At 40.7% G+C, this 16,842-nt stretch overlaps 1 protein-coding gene across 1 annotated transcript in view; it reads right to left on the bottom strand.

Moving 5' to 3' along the window:
* The window catches only part of ulk4 (unc-51 like kinase 4), a 72,739-nt gene that overhangs the window by 5,200 nt on the left and 50,697 nt on the right, over window positions 1-16,842 (bottom strand). The window contains exons 33-36 of the mRNA XM_077599753.1: window positions 16,382-16,545; window positions 15,003-15,104; window positions 10,488-10,679; window positions 7,123-7,211 (exon numbers count right to left, since the gene is read on the bottom strand). Coding sequence (XP_077455879.1) covers window positions 7,123-7,211; window positions 10,488-10,679; window positions 15,003-15,104; window positions 16,382-16,545 — 547 coding nt within the window. The remainder of the gene's footprint in view (window positions 1-7,122; window positions 7,212-10,487; window positions 10,680-15,002; window positions 15,105-16,381; window positions 16,546-16,842) is intronic.

Below are 16,842 nucleotides of genomic sequence, written 5' to 3'. Positions count from 1 at the left end.
AATGTTCGTAAGTTCGATTTTGTATTTTTTTCCGAGTAGTGCTTCTTTCCGCCGCTAATACCGACGCCTGGCGCTGTGAGAGCTCAGCTCACCCAGCATCTACCTTCTTCTGTCCAATTCGTTGCAATGCGGAAGTGCGTGAACGTATCTCCAGTGCGCAAAGAACCTTTTTCATTTGTATCATTAAATATCTCGTGCATCCATTATTGAATATGGTTGGTAAAAAGCGAAAGGCTTCTATTGAGGGAGGTGCAAGGAAGAGGCAACCCATTTCATTTGAAACGAGTGGCAATAATAACGAAGCTTGATGCGCGTGAGAGTGGTGAGCGTTGCACGGGCATACAACTTGAATCGTTCGACCGTCGGTACCATTTATAAACAGAAAGATCGAGCAGCAGGACCCAAATATTGAACGTTGCACAAAGTTTGCAAATCAATTGAATGATGCCATACAGTGCTACCGCATCATTTATGATGAAAAAAAGAAGAAAACTGTGCAATCGTCATTAGGTCGCTTCTTTTGGCCAGTTTCTAATACATAAATCTCTCTCTCTCTCTACAGTACTGTACATATTCTCTCCATTTTATTAAATGTTTTTTTTTTCAGTACAAACCAATGCGTGTTACTTATACAAGCCTTAAACATACAAATGCACTTATATAAACCTTCAATATACTTATATCGGCCTTAAACATAAATTATAATACAAAATATAGCACTGAATCAACTTACAAACAAATTCAACTTATGAACAATCGCTCGGAACCAATTGCGTTCGTAAGTAGGGGAGCGTCTGTATACTTACAATATTTACAGAAGACCAAAATCTACCACCGACAACTATACGGTGTCAAGTGACTAACCCCTACCATGCTAAAATAAAACAACAACAATTGAATTGAACTCTTCCATTCTTTCATTGTCAGTTATATTTGATAATGTAAAATGACTCATCTTTAGTGGCACTTAAAAGTTAAAAGCATGTCACCTGTTGAGGTACAATAGCACTTCCCTAAGTGTTTAACGTTAAGATTGTGAGTACTGGGAAAACACTCTCAATGCCTTCAAAAGATTGCACTAACAAAGCCTGGCTGCTTAGTTCAGTTATCTATACTTTGCACTGTAAACCTTTATTTTTGGAGTTTGTATATCTCCCCAGACTTGCGTGGGTTTTCTCCACGTACTCCGGTTTTCTCCCACATCCCCAAAACCGTTTGCGGTCGTTTGGTCGCCAGTCTTTTGGTCGCCGTCTTTTGGTCGCTGTCTTTTGGTCGCCGGACTTTTGGTCGCAGTCTTTTGGTCGCCCGGACCCAAACAACGGGCGACCAAAAGTCCGGCGACCAAAAGACCGGCGACAAAACAAGGTAAAACAACACGGTCTACGCATCAATAAAAGCCAACAATGGCGATTAGCAGTTTCACTGAGCGGACGTGTGAGTGTATAAGAGTGTTTATGTACATGAGTTGTCCCTTTAAGAAGCTATGTCAGTCAGGGTCTTAACAAGTTCTCCAACAAAAGACAATAAAAGTACAGGAAATTTGGAGCTTTTCTTTAGCCTAATAATTAATTGGGCATTAAGTATGACTAAATAATAATTCGCAGTTTGTATTTAGGGAATTTGAGCAACGATTTAAATGGTAATTATCAATACCCTTCCGGGCGACCAAAAGACCGGCGACCAAACGACCGAGTACCCCCCAAAACATGCATGGTAGGCATGATTGAACACTTTAAATAAAAAGGAAAAAAAAGTCTCCTGCTTTAGCCTGTGCCAAACGCGTGACTACCAATGTTTGACATAAATGTGGATGAAAGTTTTAAAATAAGTTAAAGTTCCTTATGAAGCAATATGCTCAACTAGAATCACAATGATATTGAATAAGAGAAACATTATTGACCACTGAAATAAAAAAAACCTACTCTATTTTAAATAATTGTTTCAACTACTGCAACCAAAGAAATTTCCCGATTACGGGATGAAATAATCTAATCCAGGGGTCGGGAACCTTTTTGACGGAGAGAGCCATAAACAATTAATATTTTCAAATGTTATTCCTTGAGAGCCATACTAAAAAAAATACACTAAATGGTGTGCTATTTGTAGTAATGTCCCCACTTTTAAAGTACAAACGTTCTCTGAGATCTTTTGACAACATTGTCGCGCTGTTGCTAATCAATGATAATCAATGGGAGTATGCATGCAGAAGAATCTAATCCTAATGGAAAAAAATGTTTAAAGCCGCACTAGAAGTAGTGTCAGCGCCACAATGATCACGTAACGCTCCTACTGATGCATTCAGGACTGAGCTCTCAACAGCGGTTACCATATTTTACTTCACATTTTAGCAGAGAGCCGTATGCACCTATCAAAAGAGCCACATATGGCTCCCAAGCCATAGGTTCCCTACCTCTGATCTAATCCAATCCAAAATGAGAGGGTTTGTGAACCACATATTGCCATCTCTGTTATCATGGAAATTCCGTTCTGACACACTAAATCTGTTTCACCCTTCCCTTGTCCCAGGGGTCTGTGAGGGCATCTTGCGAGTCCTAGACAACCCCCTTAAATTAATTACAACCTTCATAAATAACCTAATCAACACAATTCCCTTGTGCTTAAGAAAACCTTGAAAACTAATCTATTCAGAAACAAGATATCTATCTAAGTTTTAGGACAATTCTTCACCTGCCATTTATAAAACTGCAGCACACTGTACTGAATCCTCAACAAATATTGATATCTATCTAATTCAATTCGATTGTTGCACTTGCCCAATCCCAGTTTGAAAAAAAGAAAGGTGTGCTTGTAATAAATAATTATGTATTTGTCAATCTTTGGGCGTTGGTACTATACTCACACATACACTAACATCTAGACTCTAGAGCAGGGGTCGGGAACCTTCATGACGAAGAGAGCCACAAACAATTCATATTTTCCAATGTTATTCCTTGTGAGCCATACTACAAATTTAAAAGTCAAAATACATACATGTAAACGAGTGCCTTTTCAATTTTTTTTGTAATTTCACCACTTTTAAAGTGGAAAAAAATGAATATTTTTTAAAAGATTCTTATGCTGTTGCTAATCAATGAGAGGATGCATTCCAGAAGAGTCTACTGCAAAAAAATGAAGATTAAAGCAAAAAAAAGAAGATTAAAGCAGTTCTAAATGTAATATCTCAGTTCTGTCAACAGCGATTTCCATATTTTAGCTCACAGGTTGGCAAAGAGCCAGATGTACCCATCAAAAGAGCCACATGTGGCTCCCGAGCCATAGGTTCCCTACCCCTGCTCTAGAGTATAGCAGATAGTAAATGGTATCATTCAGACGTATAAGTGGCAATCAAAAATGGAGAGCTTAGCTGTGCAGCTTTCAGAAAAATATCATTCCCTTGCATATGACTCACCATTTGGCAGTGGAGTATTATTATTTTTCTTCATTTTATTTATTTTCTTGCTTTGATACATTTTAATGCAGTTAAAGCATAGATGTTTAAAGCTATAGAATCATTTAAAAATAAGATAGTCCTTCAATCGGCAAGTTTAGAATCAATCTACTGCAATGAAAAGTGATTCAGTGGATTTAATTAAAAGGTACCAAAATAATAAGTCTCTGGCAAGTATAGGTGAGGTTCCATGTCCGGTACAATACGGGTTTCGGCGGATCGGGTCCTCAAGGAGAACAATGCCATCCTCCTTCAAAATCGGCAGGGCTTGAGATTTCGAGGTGAAAAGGCATTCCTCAGGTTGCTATGGCAAGGTCTGAATGACATCATTTGCTTGCTTATTCTAGGTCCTCACATCCCTGAATAAAAAGCTCTCCCCGCCCCCGTCGCCTCCCTCTGCTCCTCTCATTTGCCGCCCTTCTTTCTAAAACCTGTGCCCCACTTCTACTACGGCTCAAGCCATTAGAGTGTGCCGGCGTCGGCCTCTTCAAAGACTACAGCTGATCTCTACTTTCATCTTCCATCGAAGTGAAGATGGGCAGAGGAGAGGAGAGAGAAGGCAAAAAATGCAAAAGAGAAAAAGCAATAAGGAATACGAAGGCCGGTCTGATGGGGTTAAAAGCATGAGTAACCAGGGAGGAGGTATGGGATGTGACCAATAGGAAAATGATACAACTTTTCATATTGCGCATCAGAAGAGCGTGTCTCAATGTGTCTGGGTTCCAGATCACCAGATCAAAGTCATCTTCGTCACTACGGTGACAAAAAGCTTGAACACACACTTGAAAAACATACAAAAGATGCACTGATCATGAGATAAAGTCATGCACGCACACCCACATATGCACGTGCACCAACACACCGCCTTACAAAACTGCTATGTCATTTTGCTAATGAAACAGAGGGCTGTATGTGTGGTTGGGATGTGCATCAAAGATTAAAATGTATTTTTTAAGGAGCAGACTATTATTTTAAAGAACATTCAAGTAATTATTTTACCTGGAGTATATTGTGAAAGCCATCTAGTGATACCTGTCATACCATATCCTCCTGACTACCAGTAGTGTTACGTCTTTGGCAAGACGTCGAGGCGAGGAAGCCGGGAATAGGACCCAATCTCAGGGAAGCAGGCGAGGACAAGGGAGGTGGTGCCTCAACCAAAAACTTTAATACATTAAACAGGATCTTAGAAAATAACAAACACTTAGAAATCAAATGACGTAACGAAACCTGACAAGGGGAGACACGGGAAAGCGAGGAACGAGACGCATGGAACGTGGAAACATGGCTTGGACAAACAAAAGCAGACGATCCGACGAATGACTTAACAATCAGTGGGGTTTAAATAGACTGACATGGGTTGACAAGACAATTAGGAACACCAAAATTCGTCCTGCTGAAATCCTTCCCTTTACAGTGGTACCTCAACCTACGATCAGCTCTACCTACGACATGCTCGAGGTACGATGAAAATTTCGATCGAATAATTCGCCCTAGATACGATCAAAATTTCGAGATGCGACCAAGCCAGGTGGCCATGACATGAGAGGCTTTTTTTGCCGCATCGCTTTCGTGTTTAACAGATATCTACGAGCACTGAACGATTTATTCAGACGAGTTTTGACCAGGAAACGCACAACGCGCATGCGCGGGCAAAAAGGGCTTTCTGGGTAATGAAGTATACTCGTGAACACAACACCGATAGGCAATGGCACCCTTTCTCAGAATAAAACTTCATTACCCACAATCAATACGTGGGTAGGCTGTTATTCTTTCCTTAGCCTGTTAGCTCCTGCGATCGCTCATTCAAGACTACTTCTCGTTGGCAAGTGGTCGTGCGTTATCCTATTGTGAGGACATTTGTGTGTATCATTTTTGGAATATTTTGAAGGGAATACAACAGCAAACAACCCATCGATAGCGAATGTGGGGGTGGAGGCGTGGCAAACAGCTAACCTGCCCAGAACGAAGGTAAAAAAAAAATTAAAACAAAATTAGAATTCAGTTTTGTGTAAAGTTACATTAAACGTATGTTTGAGTGTGTCTGTACATATTAATCCAAGTTCATTTAAATTTGTTTGTTCGTTTACGAGTGCCCCCCCTCCACCTCTGTGTATGTCACTGTCTCTACCCTCCGCGAAATATAATTTTACTTCTATTAAACACATTTTATTACTATTAAACCACTAGTTATGTGTTACTTTGTTAATAGATGGCGAATTAGAAGAAATAAAACATTTTTTCCAATCCAATATCCTGTTTTTGGTGTTTTTTCAGAGGATTGGAACAAATTAATTTGTTTTTAGTTCATTTCAATGGGAAACGTCCGCTCGAGTTACGAAAAGCTCAACATACGATCTCAGTCCCGGAACGGATTAAGATCGTATGTCGAGGTACCACTGTACATTGTCGGTGTCAACTACGCCGAGGCAAATGATTTTATTACACAATTTCCATAGTTATGGATGTGATTGATTTTGAATACATTTTGACTTGATTCAAGCATTTCATGAGTGTGAGGAAAAAGGTGGCAGTGAGACTCTAAACACTGCTTCTTTGCTCAGTCGTATCCATTAGGTATATGCAATAGTGGCCATTGACAGTGTTTAATGAGCTCATGGTAGAAAAAAAAGTCCACATCCAGTGATACCTCTTTTCAAGACCAAATGAATAATATGTCAAATGCACTGCCTGTTAGCAGGATTAAACTAAATCTGCATGGCCCAGCATCAGCCCGGGAGGGAGTCTAGCTGGAGTTCATTAAATCTCACAGAATTGTTAAACATCAGCAACAACTGCTGTTTAACATGGAGTTCCAAATAGTGAACTCTTGGTGCATGTCCAATTAGTCTTTGTGTGTGTGTGTACACGCAAGGCTTTGCACTTCACAAAGCCAGCTTCAAACTCCCAAATGCCAGCTGTCGAGTGGGGACTTTGTTTTACTAATGTCAATTCCAAGTCAATTTGTGTTGTTGCTTTCTTTTCACGAAAAGTATCAGAAAAACACGACTGAACAAGACGATCCCAGTGGAGAAGCAGCAAAAAAAATTAACATTACCAAACTAAGAGATTACACTATAACCTATCTGACATGCAGGTATATCACATCATGGGTTAAACATGACTTCATTGCTGCCAGACTAAATAATGCATGGCTTATAAGTGTTTTTCATACAATGGTTTAGAGGTGCTATGAATTATTACAACAAGTGAATGTAGATTCAAATTAGTTATTCTTTCTCCCATGCCTTGGCTGGGAATGCTAATCATTTCTGGTTGTGATGTCAGACCCAGAATTTCTGATTGTAAAAAAGGGTGCGTTCCCTGATGCTTTTTCTTTTAGGAATAACTAAGAGATGGTAAAAGACAGCCCATTTTTTGCAACCAAATTCATTTTTTACATGTAAAATTATATTAGTCATTTTCATTTTTTAACATGGTCACCATCTCATAACACCTTTACAACATTTGCAGTGGTATGTTCTCCATACAACTGGATTAGTTGTCAAGGATGCCCAGAACTGATTTTAATTTCACACTTTTTTTAAAAGGAGGTTTAAAAGAATTCTATATTTATATGATGACATCATTCACATGCGGCACCTCACTAGAATTTATTGGATGCTGCCTCTCCATTATGAAGTAATCAAAAAATAAAATCCATGAACACTGACCTGTTAGATGAAGTCATGTCTTGCAGCTGACTCACCAGCTCTGCTCCCTCAGGACATTGCAACCAATCAGATTTGTCTGTATTTTGCACCTGGAAAAAAAAAAACAACAACAAAAGATTGGTTTCATTTTCAGGTGGACGACAGTTGCCCCGCCCAAACAAAAGTCGAATAATAGGAGAAAATACATTAGTCAATATTTTGGGAAAAACATGTACCGTATTTTCACGACTATGAGGCGCACATAAAAGTCTTACATTTTCTCCAAAATAGACAGGGCGCCTTATAATCCAATGCGCTTTATATATGGACCAATACTAAAATTGGTATCACGATAAAATAAAATAAATCAGTCGATAGGGTACGCCAGGGGTGGCCAACTCCGGTCCTCAAGAGCCGCCATCCGGTGTGTTTTCCATATCTCCCTCTTCTAGCACACCTGAATCAAATGACCAACTCATCAGCAAGCCGTCCAGAAGCTTGATACCGATCCTGATTATTTGATTCAGGTGTGTTGGTGGAGGGAGACATGGAAAACAGACCGGATGGCGGCTCTCGAGGACCGGAGTTGGCCACCCCTGGGGTACACCATCCTCTACAGCTCTCACAACTACGGCAAGCAGCCCCCGACTCTACTATTTCCCCCGTAGAAAAAGTACTGCACAGTGACTGCTGGGATATGTAGTTATTTTGTCAATACACCCAATGGATTGTGGCCTGTTTACATCGACATCAACACAGTTTTACGAAGGGTGGCAGGCAGCGCCGGGCTAGTTACGCTAGCTACTAGCTAGCTACTATTTGCGAATGGATTGTGGCCTGTATACATCGACATCAACACAGCTTTATGAAGGGTGGCAGGGAGCGCCGGGCTAGTTACGCTAGCTACGCTGGACATCGGCATCAACACAGCTTTACGAAGGGTGGCAGGCAGCGCTGGGCTAGTTAGGCTAGCTACTATTTGCGAATGGATTGTGGCCTGTATACATCGACATCAACACAGCTTGACGAAGCATGGAAAGCAGCGTTGGAAAAGTTGCGCTAGCTACTAGCTAGCTACTATTTGCGAATGGATTGTGGCCTGTATACATCGACATCAACACAGCTTGACGAAGCATGGAAAGCAGTGTTGGAAAAGTTACGCTAGCTACTAGCTAGTTATTATTTGCGAATGGATTGTGGCCGCCTGGACGAACGTATAAAACTCAGAAAATGAGGACTTTGGATTTGTGGATGATGATGACGTGAGTACATTGTAAAATGGCTAAATAAAGTACAACCGAACTCAGTTTTGCTTCCGTTGCCTTTTTAAAAACGTGTTTTTAGTGTGTGAGTGTAGCATGTATGTTTAAGCTGGTGTATGTTTTGCCATGCCTGGCTGCGTCTATAAAAACAGTGCGTCCTTTGTGTGTGTAAAATACAGAAATAGCACTCGTTATTGACACTGCGGCTAGAAATACGATGCGCTGTATAGTCGTGAAAATACGGTAGTATGATTGTGAGTGTGAATGGTTGTCTGTCTCTCTGTGTGCCCTACGGCTGACTGGCGACCAGTCTAGGTTTTAGTCTGGTTTTCACCAGAGGTCAGCTAGAATAGGCTCCAGCAACCCCAACAACCCTTATGAGAATGCATAGTATGGAAGATGAATGAATGTACTAATGGAAAATACATACTGAATAGATCCATTTTATGATCGTAATCTGCATGGGACGCTATGGTTCATGGAGGTATTATAATACAGTGATACCCAAAATAAATAAATGTCTACTAAGAATCAACCACCTGAAACTGAACATATATATTCAGGTAAACATGGAAGGATACATGAATGAGACAGAATTTGAGTCTGATTAAAAGCTTATTCTCCCATCAGTCTTTTTTTCTTTAATTGGCGTTCTTTTCACGCCCCTTAGAGTTGTGACCAGAAAAAAACTGAGATGAAAATTGCTGTATTTTAGGCATGATTCACCCCATCAACTAACTACCCCCACCTTTTCTTTTTTTTGCAACCATTAGCGGGATCTTTGATTTAGATTAACAGAGGACCTGAAATCAATGAAAGATAATTAAAAAGCTTTTGTTGAAGGGCAACCATTTCTCTGAGTGTGTAGGTGTGTGAGTCACTGGGACTAATTCAGTGTGCATGCATATGCTGTGGAGAATGAATATCTATTGTCTACAGGCTGATTGATAATTAGATTAGAGAAAATTCAGGCTTTGGTTGTAAGGAAAAAATATATATATATTTTTAAATTCAAAAAGTTATAATTGATAATTAAAATTGCTTTGTGAAACTTTTGACTGAGATTCTCTTGGATTCTCATGGTTATTGATTGTCCTTGTTGATACAAAGTAAATCTTGTTTCCGGAGGTGGCCATTTAACTCTCCTGCATCAAAGCCAGGTGTTAATTTCGGTCGACACCAGTGAGTGGTTTAGGACACAATGGTAGCATCAAGATCATTCATTCATTTTCTGTACGTATCCTCACAAGGGTAGCTGGGGGTATTGTGCTGGACCATATACCAGTTTACTTTGGGCCCCAGGCTGGGAACACCATACAGAGAGTGATCAACACCGCCCAGAAGCACTATTCCACACCCTTCATCGGCTGCTCTCTGCCTTCACTGGATGACATTGCCAGCCCTCGCTACCCCAGAACATTGTTAGGGACCCATACCACCCTGGTCACAACCTGTTCCAGCTGCTGCCCTCTGGCAGACGCTACAGGTCTCACAAAGCACGGACAAATAGACTTAGGGGCAGTTTTTTGCCCCCACAGCCATTAGGACTCTGAACTTGTGTTAGCACGACACACAATCCCTTTTGTGCAATAACAATGTGCAATATCTTAGATTGTGCAATATTTTAGAATTTACCTTGCCAGGATGTGACTTTTTATATTTTTATATTACTTATTTATGTTTTTACTGGGAAAACGCACTTTGTGGAGTAGCACCACCAATTTCATTATACGCAGCTCTGTATGATGACAATAAGGGCTTTTGATTTGGACCCTGAATTAATAGTCAGCCAATCCAAAGACAGTAGGACACGGAGCACCATTCCACACTCACACTCATATCTAGGGGCAATTTAGAGTGACACCAAGACCATTGAAAATTAAAACATTTATCTGTTTGTTATTCCATGAATTCAATATCATTAATAATGCTGTGTTTTTACTAGTGGTGCTACATATGAATGAAAAAATATATTTGCAATTTAGTTTTCCTTTCAGCGTGAACTCACCTTTGTTGTTGTGAGTTTCAAAATAGTGTGGCGTACTAAGTTACTACTAACTAAGTTTACAATGTTATACATTTTTATACAATGTGTCATTTCTTGCGTGTGACAGTCATACTTACCAGCCTTTTGATAATTTTCAGTATTGTGCGCTGATTTAGTGTAGTTCTTGTAACCATGTCTATGCATAAAACATGGGAGAATCTACGTAAACAGGAAGGCGAAAGGCATTCATGACTTCCTCCATACAGCTGGACCAGCAAAGAGAGACACTGAACGGATTCCTCCCACACATCCTGGCTCTCAGTGCACAGCTAAATGGAATAAAACATGGATCAGTCCAACATTTGGCACGTACAAGTTGGATGTCTTTCAGTGAGAATGAGCTTCACCTTAATTAACATTTGCTGAGCCATGCTGTTGCACCTTTCGCTATTTATTTGCTTCATGGTTGATTTCCATAAATATGCCTTATTGTAGGTGTGTGCGATACAGAATTTAAAAGGGAAGCCTGCCTCAAATCAAAATAAGTATACAAATAAATGTCTGAATTTTACACGCATGTATTCTTATGATAAAAATAGTTTTTGTTGACAATGTAAAATGGTAAACAGTAGGTGTGCAATGATGGATGTAGATTAGCGAAGACCAATTCCTCTGACAATGCACTTTTCAGTCAAGAGGAAATAAAGGGAGTGGGATAGACTACATAGGTGTCCTAAAGAAAGAAAAAAGGGGGAGTATGCAGTTAGACAGGACCAGCTTGCCAAAGACCCTTGTTTGTGCTCACGACAATTTAGCACGGATGGTTTCATGGCTACGTATGTATGATCAGTAAAGGTGCCATTAGATGATACTTTTTCTTCATTAAGCGGGCCATTTTTATAATTCAATGGATCGAATTGACGGCTATGCACAATAAAACATATTACCATCTCATTTGCACAGATGACGTTGAATTTTTTCCTGCAAATAGTTGAGAATAAGGGAGTGATACAGAATAAATTTTGCCAAGTGAAAAAAAAAATGTTTTTCGGTATTGTGCTGGTACTTTGTCCAACAGTAGTATATACAACTATAGGTTGGTAAAATTCATGCCGTGCCAATTCAAATATTAATTATACAACACCTTGTACGTAATTGTTATATGAATAAAACAGTGATGGTTAAATAATTAAAAAGGTAAAATGAGTTTGAAACCACATAAACATTGGATTTTTTTCCAAGCAAATTGATTTTTTTTCTCTCAATCTTAACACCAGTTCCTTTAAACACACTACATCTTTTTTTCCCAAACCTAATTTGATACATGCTTTAAATTAGTTTGCAAAATTGTTGTCATTCTGAGTGAATCTACCCTAACACACAACACCTTTTATGGGCATGAGCCTGAGGCAAACTCATAAGGTAAAGTAGTCACAAGGGCATTGTACTAAGAAAAAAGGAAAACAGTATTTTTGACTTGCATCAGTAAAATTATGGTGAAGCCATTTCCCCAACAAGGCCAGAAATCGCTATATCAATATAACTATATCCTCTTACAACTATTGACTCTGCTAATCAACTAGTTAATTCTATGAGTGCGAGGGCCATATTTTCCAATGTGATTATGTAAAACAAAGAGCGTTCATTCCTGACCAGTAAGTCTGTTATTTAGACACCTTTTTCCAGATGGGACTCTGGGTAGAGCAACCCTAAAATGTGAATATTCCTTGTCAAATTTGGTCTTTCACCCGACTTCTACATATTGCAAAGGCTGTCGGAAGCAGTTGTCATTTACAAGGCAACACATTATAACACGGTTACATCAAATCTCACTGAGCTGATTAAAAAAGCACTGTTGCTCAGCAGTAACGACTAGATAAACAGCTGGTTTTTACACCTGGGGAAAAAGTAAATGTCAGTATGGACTTGCACCCCTGTTACTGTGATTATGCCAAATATTCATTCATTTTCCTTGCCGCTTATCCCCACGAGGGTAGTAGGGGTTGCTGGAGTCGATCCCAGCCAACTATGGACAGCAGGAGGGGGACATGAGTGGCCAGCCAATCGCAGGGCACGACGAAATGGACAACCATGCACACTCACACTTATACCTAGGCGCAATTTTGAGTGTCCAATCAGCCTACCCTGCATGTTTTTGGAATTTGGGAGAAAACCCACGCAGGCCCAGTAAGAACATGCAAATGCCACACAGGTGGACCAACCTGAATTCGAACCCAGGACCCCAGAACTGTGAGGCCGGCGCGCTAAGCTCTCGTCCGGCTGGCCACGCATGGCAATTATTGTAAATCCCAATATAGATCATGTCACAAAATTGTTACCACTGATTTGTAAGTTTACCAAGCCTTTGAGTGTTTACCTATTAGTGATGAAAATGTATCAGAAAATCAAAAAAGTGACGGCTTATTTTAAAAGAGTTTGAAGCCCAAGTGTCCTCTAATTCTGGAATGACCCACATTTGGATGAGAATATTTGAGTAAGATGATGTTTTTCACAGAAGGGATTTAGCTTTTCCACACGTCGGCAGATTCATTCAGTGTGATGGCTCAGTGGTGAATTGCATATTTAATCATTTGTTTTAATTGGTTTCTATCCCGATTTGTCAAAATATGCCTATACGTATTAAAAAATAACTCCAAAAAATACTTACTGAGAGAATTAATGTATATGTAACTACAAACTTGCAAAGATTCATGTTTTCGTGACATTCGTTTCATATTAGATTTATTTCACAAATGTACAAAAATTGAAAGTGCGATTTCATCTTAATCATTGATGTCATTTTCAGATTTAATGGGAGATTTATCATTTTCATGGATGTTTAAAAAAAATACTGGATTATGAGGCAGCGTGGTATGCCATAGAAATGCAGACTAATTTCCACATTACATGCAGCACGTTTATCAAAAGTCTGTCCTGTGCCCTGCGATTGGTTGGCCACTGATTCAGGTTGTACCTCGCCTGGTGCCCGAAGTCAGCTACAGTGGGGCAAATAAGTATTTAGTCCACCACCAATTGTGCAAGTTATCCTACTTGAAAAGATTAGAGAGGCCTGTAATTGTCAACATGGGTAAACCTCAACAATGAGAGACAGAATATGTAAAAACAAACTGAAAATCACATTGTTTGATTTTTAAAGAATTTATTTGCAAATCATGGTGGAAAATAAGTATTTTGTCAATGCCAAAAGTTCATCTCAATACTTTGTTATGTTCCCTTTGTTAGCAATAACGGAGGCCCAACGTTTTCTGTAATTCTTCACAAGCTTTTCACACATAGTCATACCATTGCTGGTATTTTGGCCCAATCCTCCATGCAGATCTCCTCTAGAGCAATGATGTTTTGGGGCTGTCGTTGGGCAACACGGACTTTCAACTCCCTCCACAGATTTTCTATGGGGTTGCGATCTGGAGACTGGCTAAGCCACTCCAGGACATTGAAATGCTTCTTACGAAGCCACTCCTTGTTGCCCTGGTTGTGTGTTTGGGATCATTGTCATGCTGAAAGACCCAGCCAGGTCTCATCTTCAGTGTCCTTGCTGATGGAAGGAGATTTTCACTCAAAATCTCTCGATACAAGGCCCCATTCATTCTTTCCTTTACACAGATCAGTCGTCCTGGTCCCTTTGCAGAAAAACAGCCCCAAAGCATGATGTTTCCACCCCCATGCTTCACAGTGGGAATGGTGTTCTTCAGGTGCAATTCAGTATTCTTTCTCCTTCAAACACGAGAACCTGTGTTTCTACCAAAAAGTTTTCTAGATCATCCAAATGCTCTCTAGCGAACCGCAGACGGGCCTGGATGTGTACTGGCTTCAGCAGGGGGACACGTGTGGCAGTGCAGGATTTGAGTCCCTGGCGGCGCATTGTGTTACCGATTGTAGCCTTTGTTACTGTGGTTCCAGCTCTTTGTAGGTCATTCACTAGGTCCTCCGTGTGGTTCTGGGATTTTTGCTCACCGTTCTTGTTATCGTTTTGACGCCACGGGGTGAGATCTTGCATGGAGCCCCAGATCGAGGGAGATTATCAGTGGTCTTGTATGTCTTCCATTTTCTAATAATTACTCCCACAGTTGATTTCTTTACACCAAGCGTTTTACCTATTGCAGATTCAGTCTTCCCAGCCTGGTGCCGGTCTACAATTTTGTCTCTGGTGTCCTTCGAGAGCTCTTTGGTCTTGGCCATAGTGGAGTTTGGAGTGTGAGAGACTGAGGTTGTGGACAGGTGTCTTTTATACCGATAATGAGTTAAAACAGATGCTATTAATACAGGTAACGAGTGGACCACCTCGTTAGAAGAAGTTAGACCTCTTTGACAGCTTGTTTGTAGGTGAGAAAATACTTACTTTCCACTCCAACCATTAACTCACAATGCTACCGTTTCCAAACTCAGTTGATTAGATTGTTGTTATGTAATTTAGCCCAATGTCTGCGATAAATAAATGTAGGTAGAATCCACGCTCTTAACATGGAAGGAAAAAGACAAGAACAAACTTCATGTCTTGAGACATAAGGCATTCAAGCTCGTAGTGTGGCAAAAACCTTCATATTTAGAGTACATAAACAACAAGAACATTTATGTATGCATGCAAAGCCTTTACAAACACACACACACTTCGTGAGTGTTGGCCTTCTCACCATGTGAATGAGGTGTGGGCTGAGTTGGCTCAGGGGTCTGAAGGCAAAGAGCAGCTTCTCTGCCGCATCCGTCTCTGCCGCTGGACAAGATAGCCTCTGGCTCTTCACACACACGCACGCAAACAGACACCCATATCACACACACATACACGCATACACGCACGCACACACACAAATAAATCATTTATAGAGATTTGACAGTCAATAATGATGGATCCAGCGACCTGCCAAGACACATTCTGACAGACTGACGCAGACCCACACCGACTGATAGGCTAACAGAGGAGATACATCAGATGCAATGTTTTCTTGCCGGCATGCAGTTGTTTCAGCGTTATATTTAATACTCCTGACTTTTGAAAATGTTGTGTTCCCCCTTTCCTAATCGGAGTTCTTCTCTCCTTCTGAGTGTGGCCTGTTTTTGTATGGCTAAAAAGTGGAACTTTGGCAATTTAGCAGCAGACTCAGGTGATGAATTTTCTTCAATGCTGATCAATACTGCAGAAGTAGACTGTGAGACAAGTAAGGCTAGTTTTTCTCTTCATTTCAGCTATTGCGTCAATTTGCTTGGGGCCAAAGTTTTCTTCTTAATGAGCCGTGCATTTTTGCCGAATTGATTCAAGCAAACATTCTGCCCATTCCACTTGTGTCCCTCCTTCATTCGCTCAATTTTTCCCTCTCCCGCGTCTGTCCTTCTCCCCTCCACCCAGGCTTCTACCACACCTCCCCTTTAGCCCCACTGCCTCCCTGTCCAGGCATTAATATGTATGCTTTGGGCTGGAGTGCACACTATGGGGAGATGGGGCCTGGTGTGTGTGCGCATGTGTGTGAGTAAAAGTGAATGTGTGCAGGGGAGGCAAGCTGAGGACAAAGCCAGCGGTGATAATGAGGCCGCAGGGACAGAACCAGACAGGCCCCTCTGTGTCTGCCTGTGAGTGTGTGCGCGTGTGTATGTTTGTGTGCGAGAGAAAAAAAAAGGGGGCTCAGCTCCTCATCCGATTTCCCCTGTGTTCACAACCTCGATATTGCGGTTGGTTAAACCTGCAAGCTTCCAGCGCACACCTCAATTGCCACATGCACACGCACACACTGAACACGACCTTGGGGATACAAGGACACACAATTGATGAAGTGATTTTGTGATTCTGTCTGTGGAATTGTAAATAGGGGTGAATCAATACGCACTATAAAAGCCAATGGAAATATGACAACGCTGAAGAACTTTGTTGCTCCAAGTCATTCGTACACTATAAGTCAGTAAAAAGCTAGCCGATGTCGCATACGACTTTGACAAAAACGTCATTATATGTTGCAGAGGCTTAAGTATATATCGTATTTGCTGAACTGACAAACCTCATGTACATTATGTGAGGTCATACCTGCAGTGCTGAGCGAACAACCTTCGCTGTTTGCGTCAGGATGTTGTGGAGTACTTCCAGGAGGGCTTGTAGCACAAGATGGCTGACCTTCCTCCCAGCAGCTTCTTCATCCAGGTGGACGAATGCCGCTTGTGAGAGGGCACTTACAACAACGTCCATCAGTCCTGTGAACATGTGTGTGTATGTGTGTGTGAGTAGGAAAGGCTTAAGAGAGACTAGAAGCTAAAATACAACCAACAGAACATCTGCCAACCCAAATCCCTGCTTAAATGTTTGCGGTAAATAGTGAATGTCCCTGTATATTTCAGCCTGAATGCATGCAATTTTAATTACCTCGACTAAGTGCAAAAAAATATCGGATTGGATTTGTTTGTATGCTTGTTTGCAACTTTCTGGTTTGTTATCATAATGCATTGCACAAATATTTCATTCAAAATGCATCAAATCGGATATTGGCTCAG

Source organism: Stigmatopora argus, chromosome 4 (genome assembly GCF_051989625.1).
Source record: "Stigmatopora argus isolate UIUO_Sarg chromosome 4, RoL_Sarg_1.0, whole genome shotgun sequence".
NCBI classification, from domain to species: domain Eukaryota; kingdom Metazoa; phylum Chordata; class Actinopteri; order Syngnathiformes; family Syngnathidae; genus Stigmatopora; species Stigmatopora argus.
The sequence above is the reverse complement of the archived record's forward strand: the minus strand, read 5'-3'. Positions and strand labels throughout refer to the sequence as shown.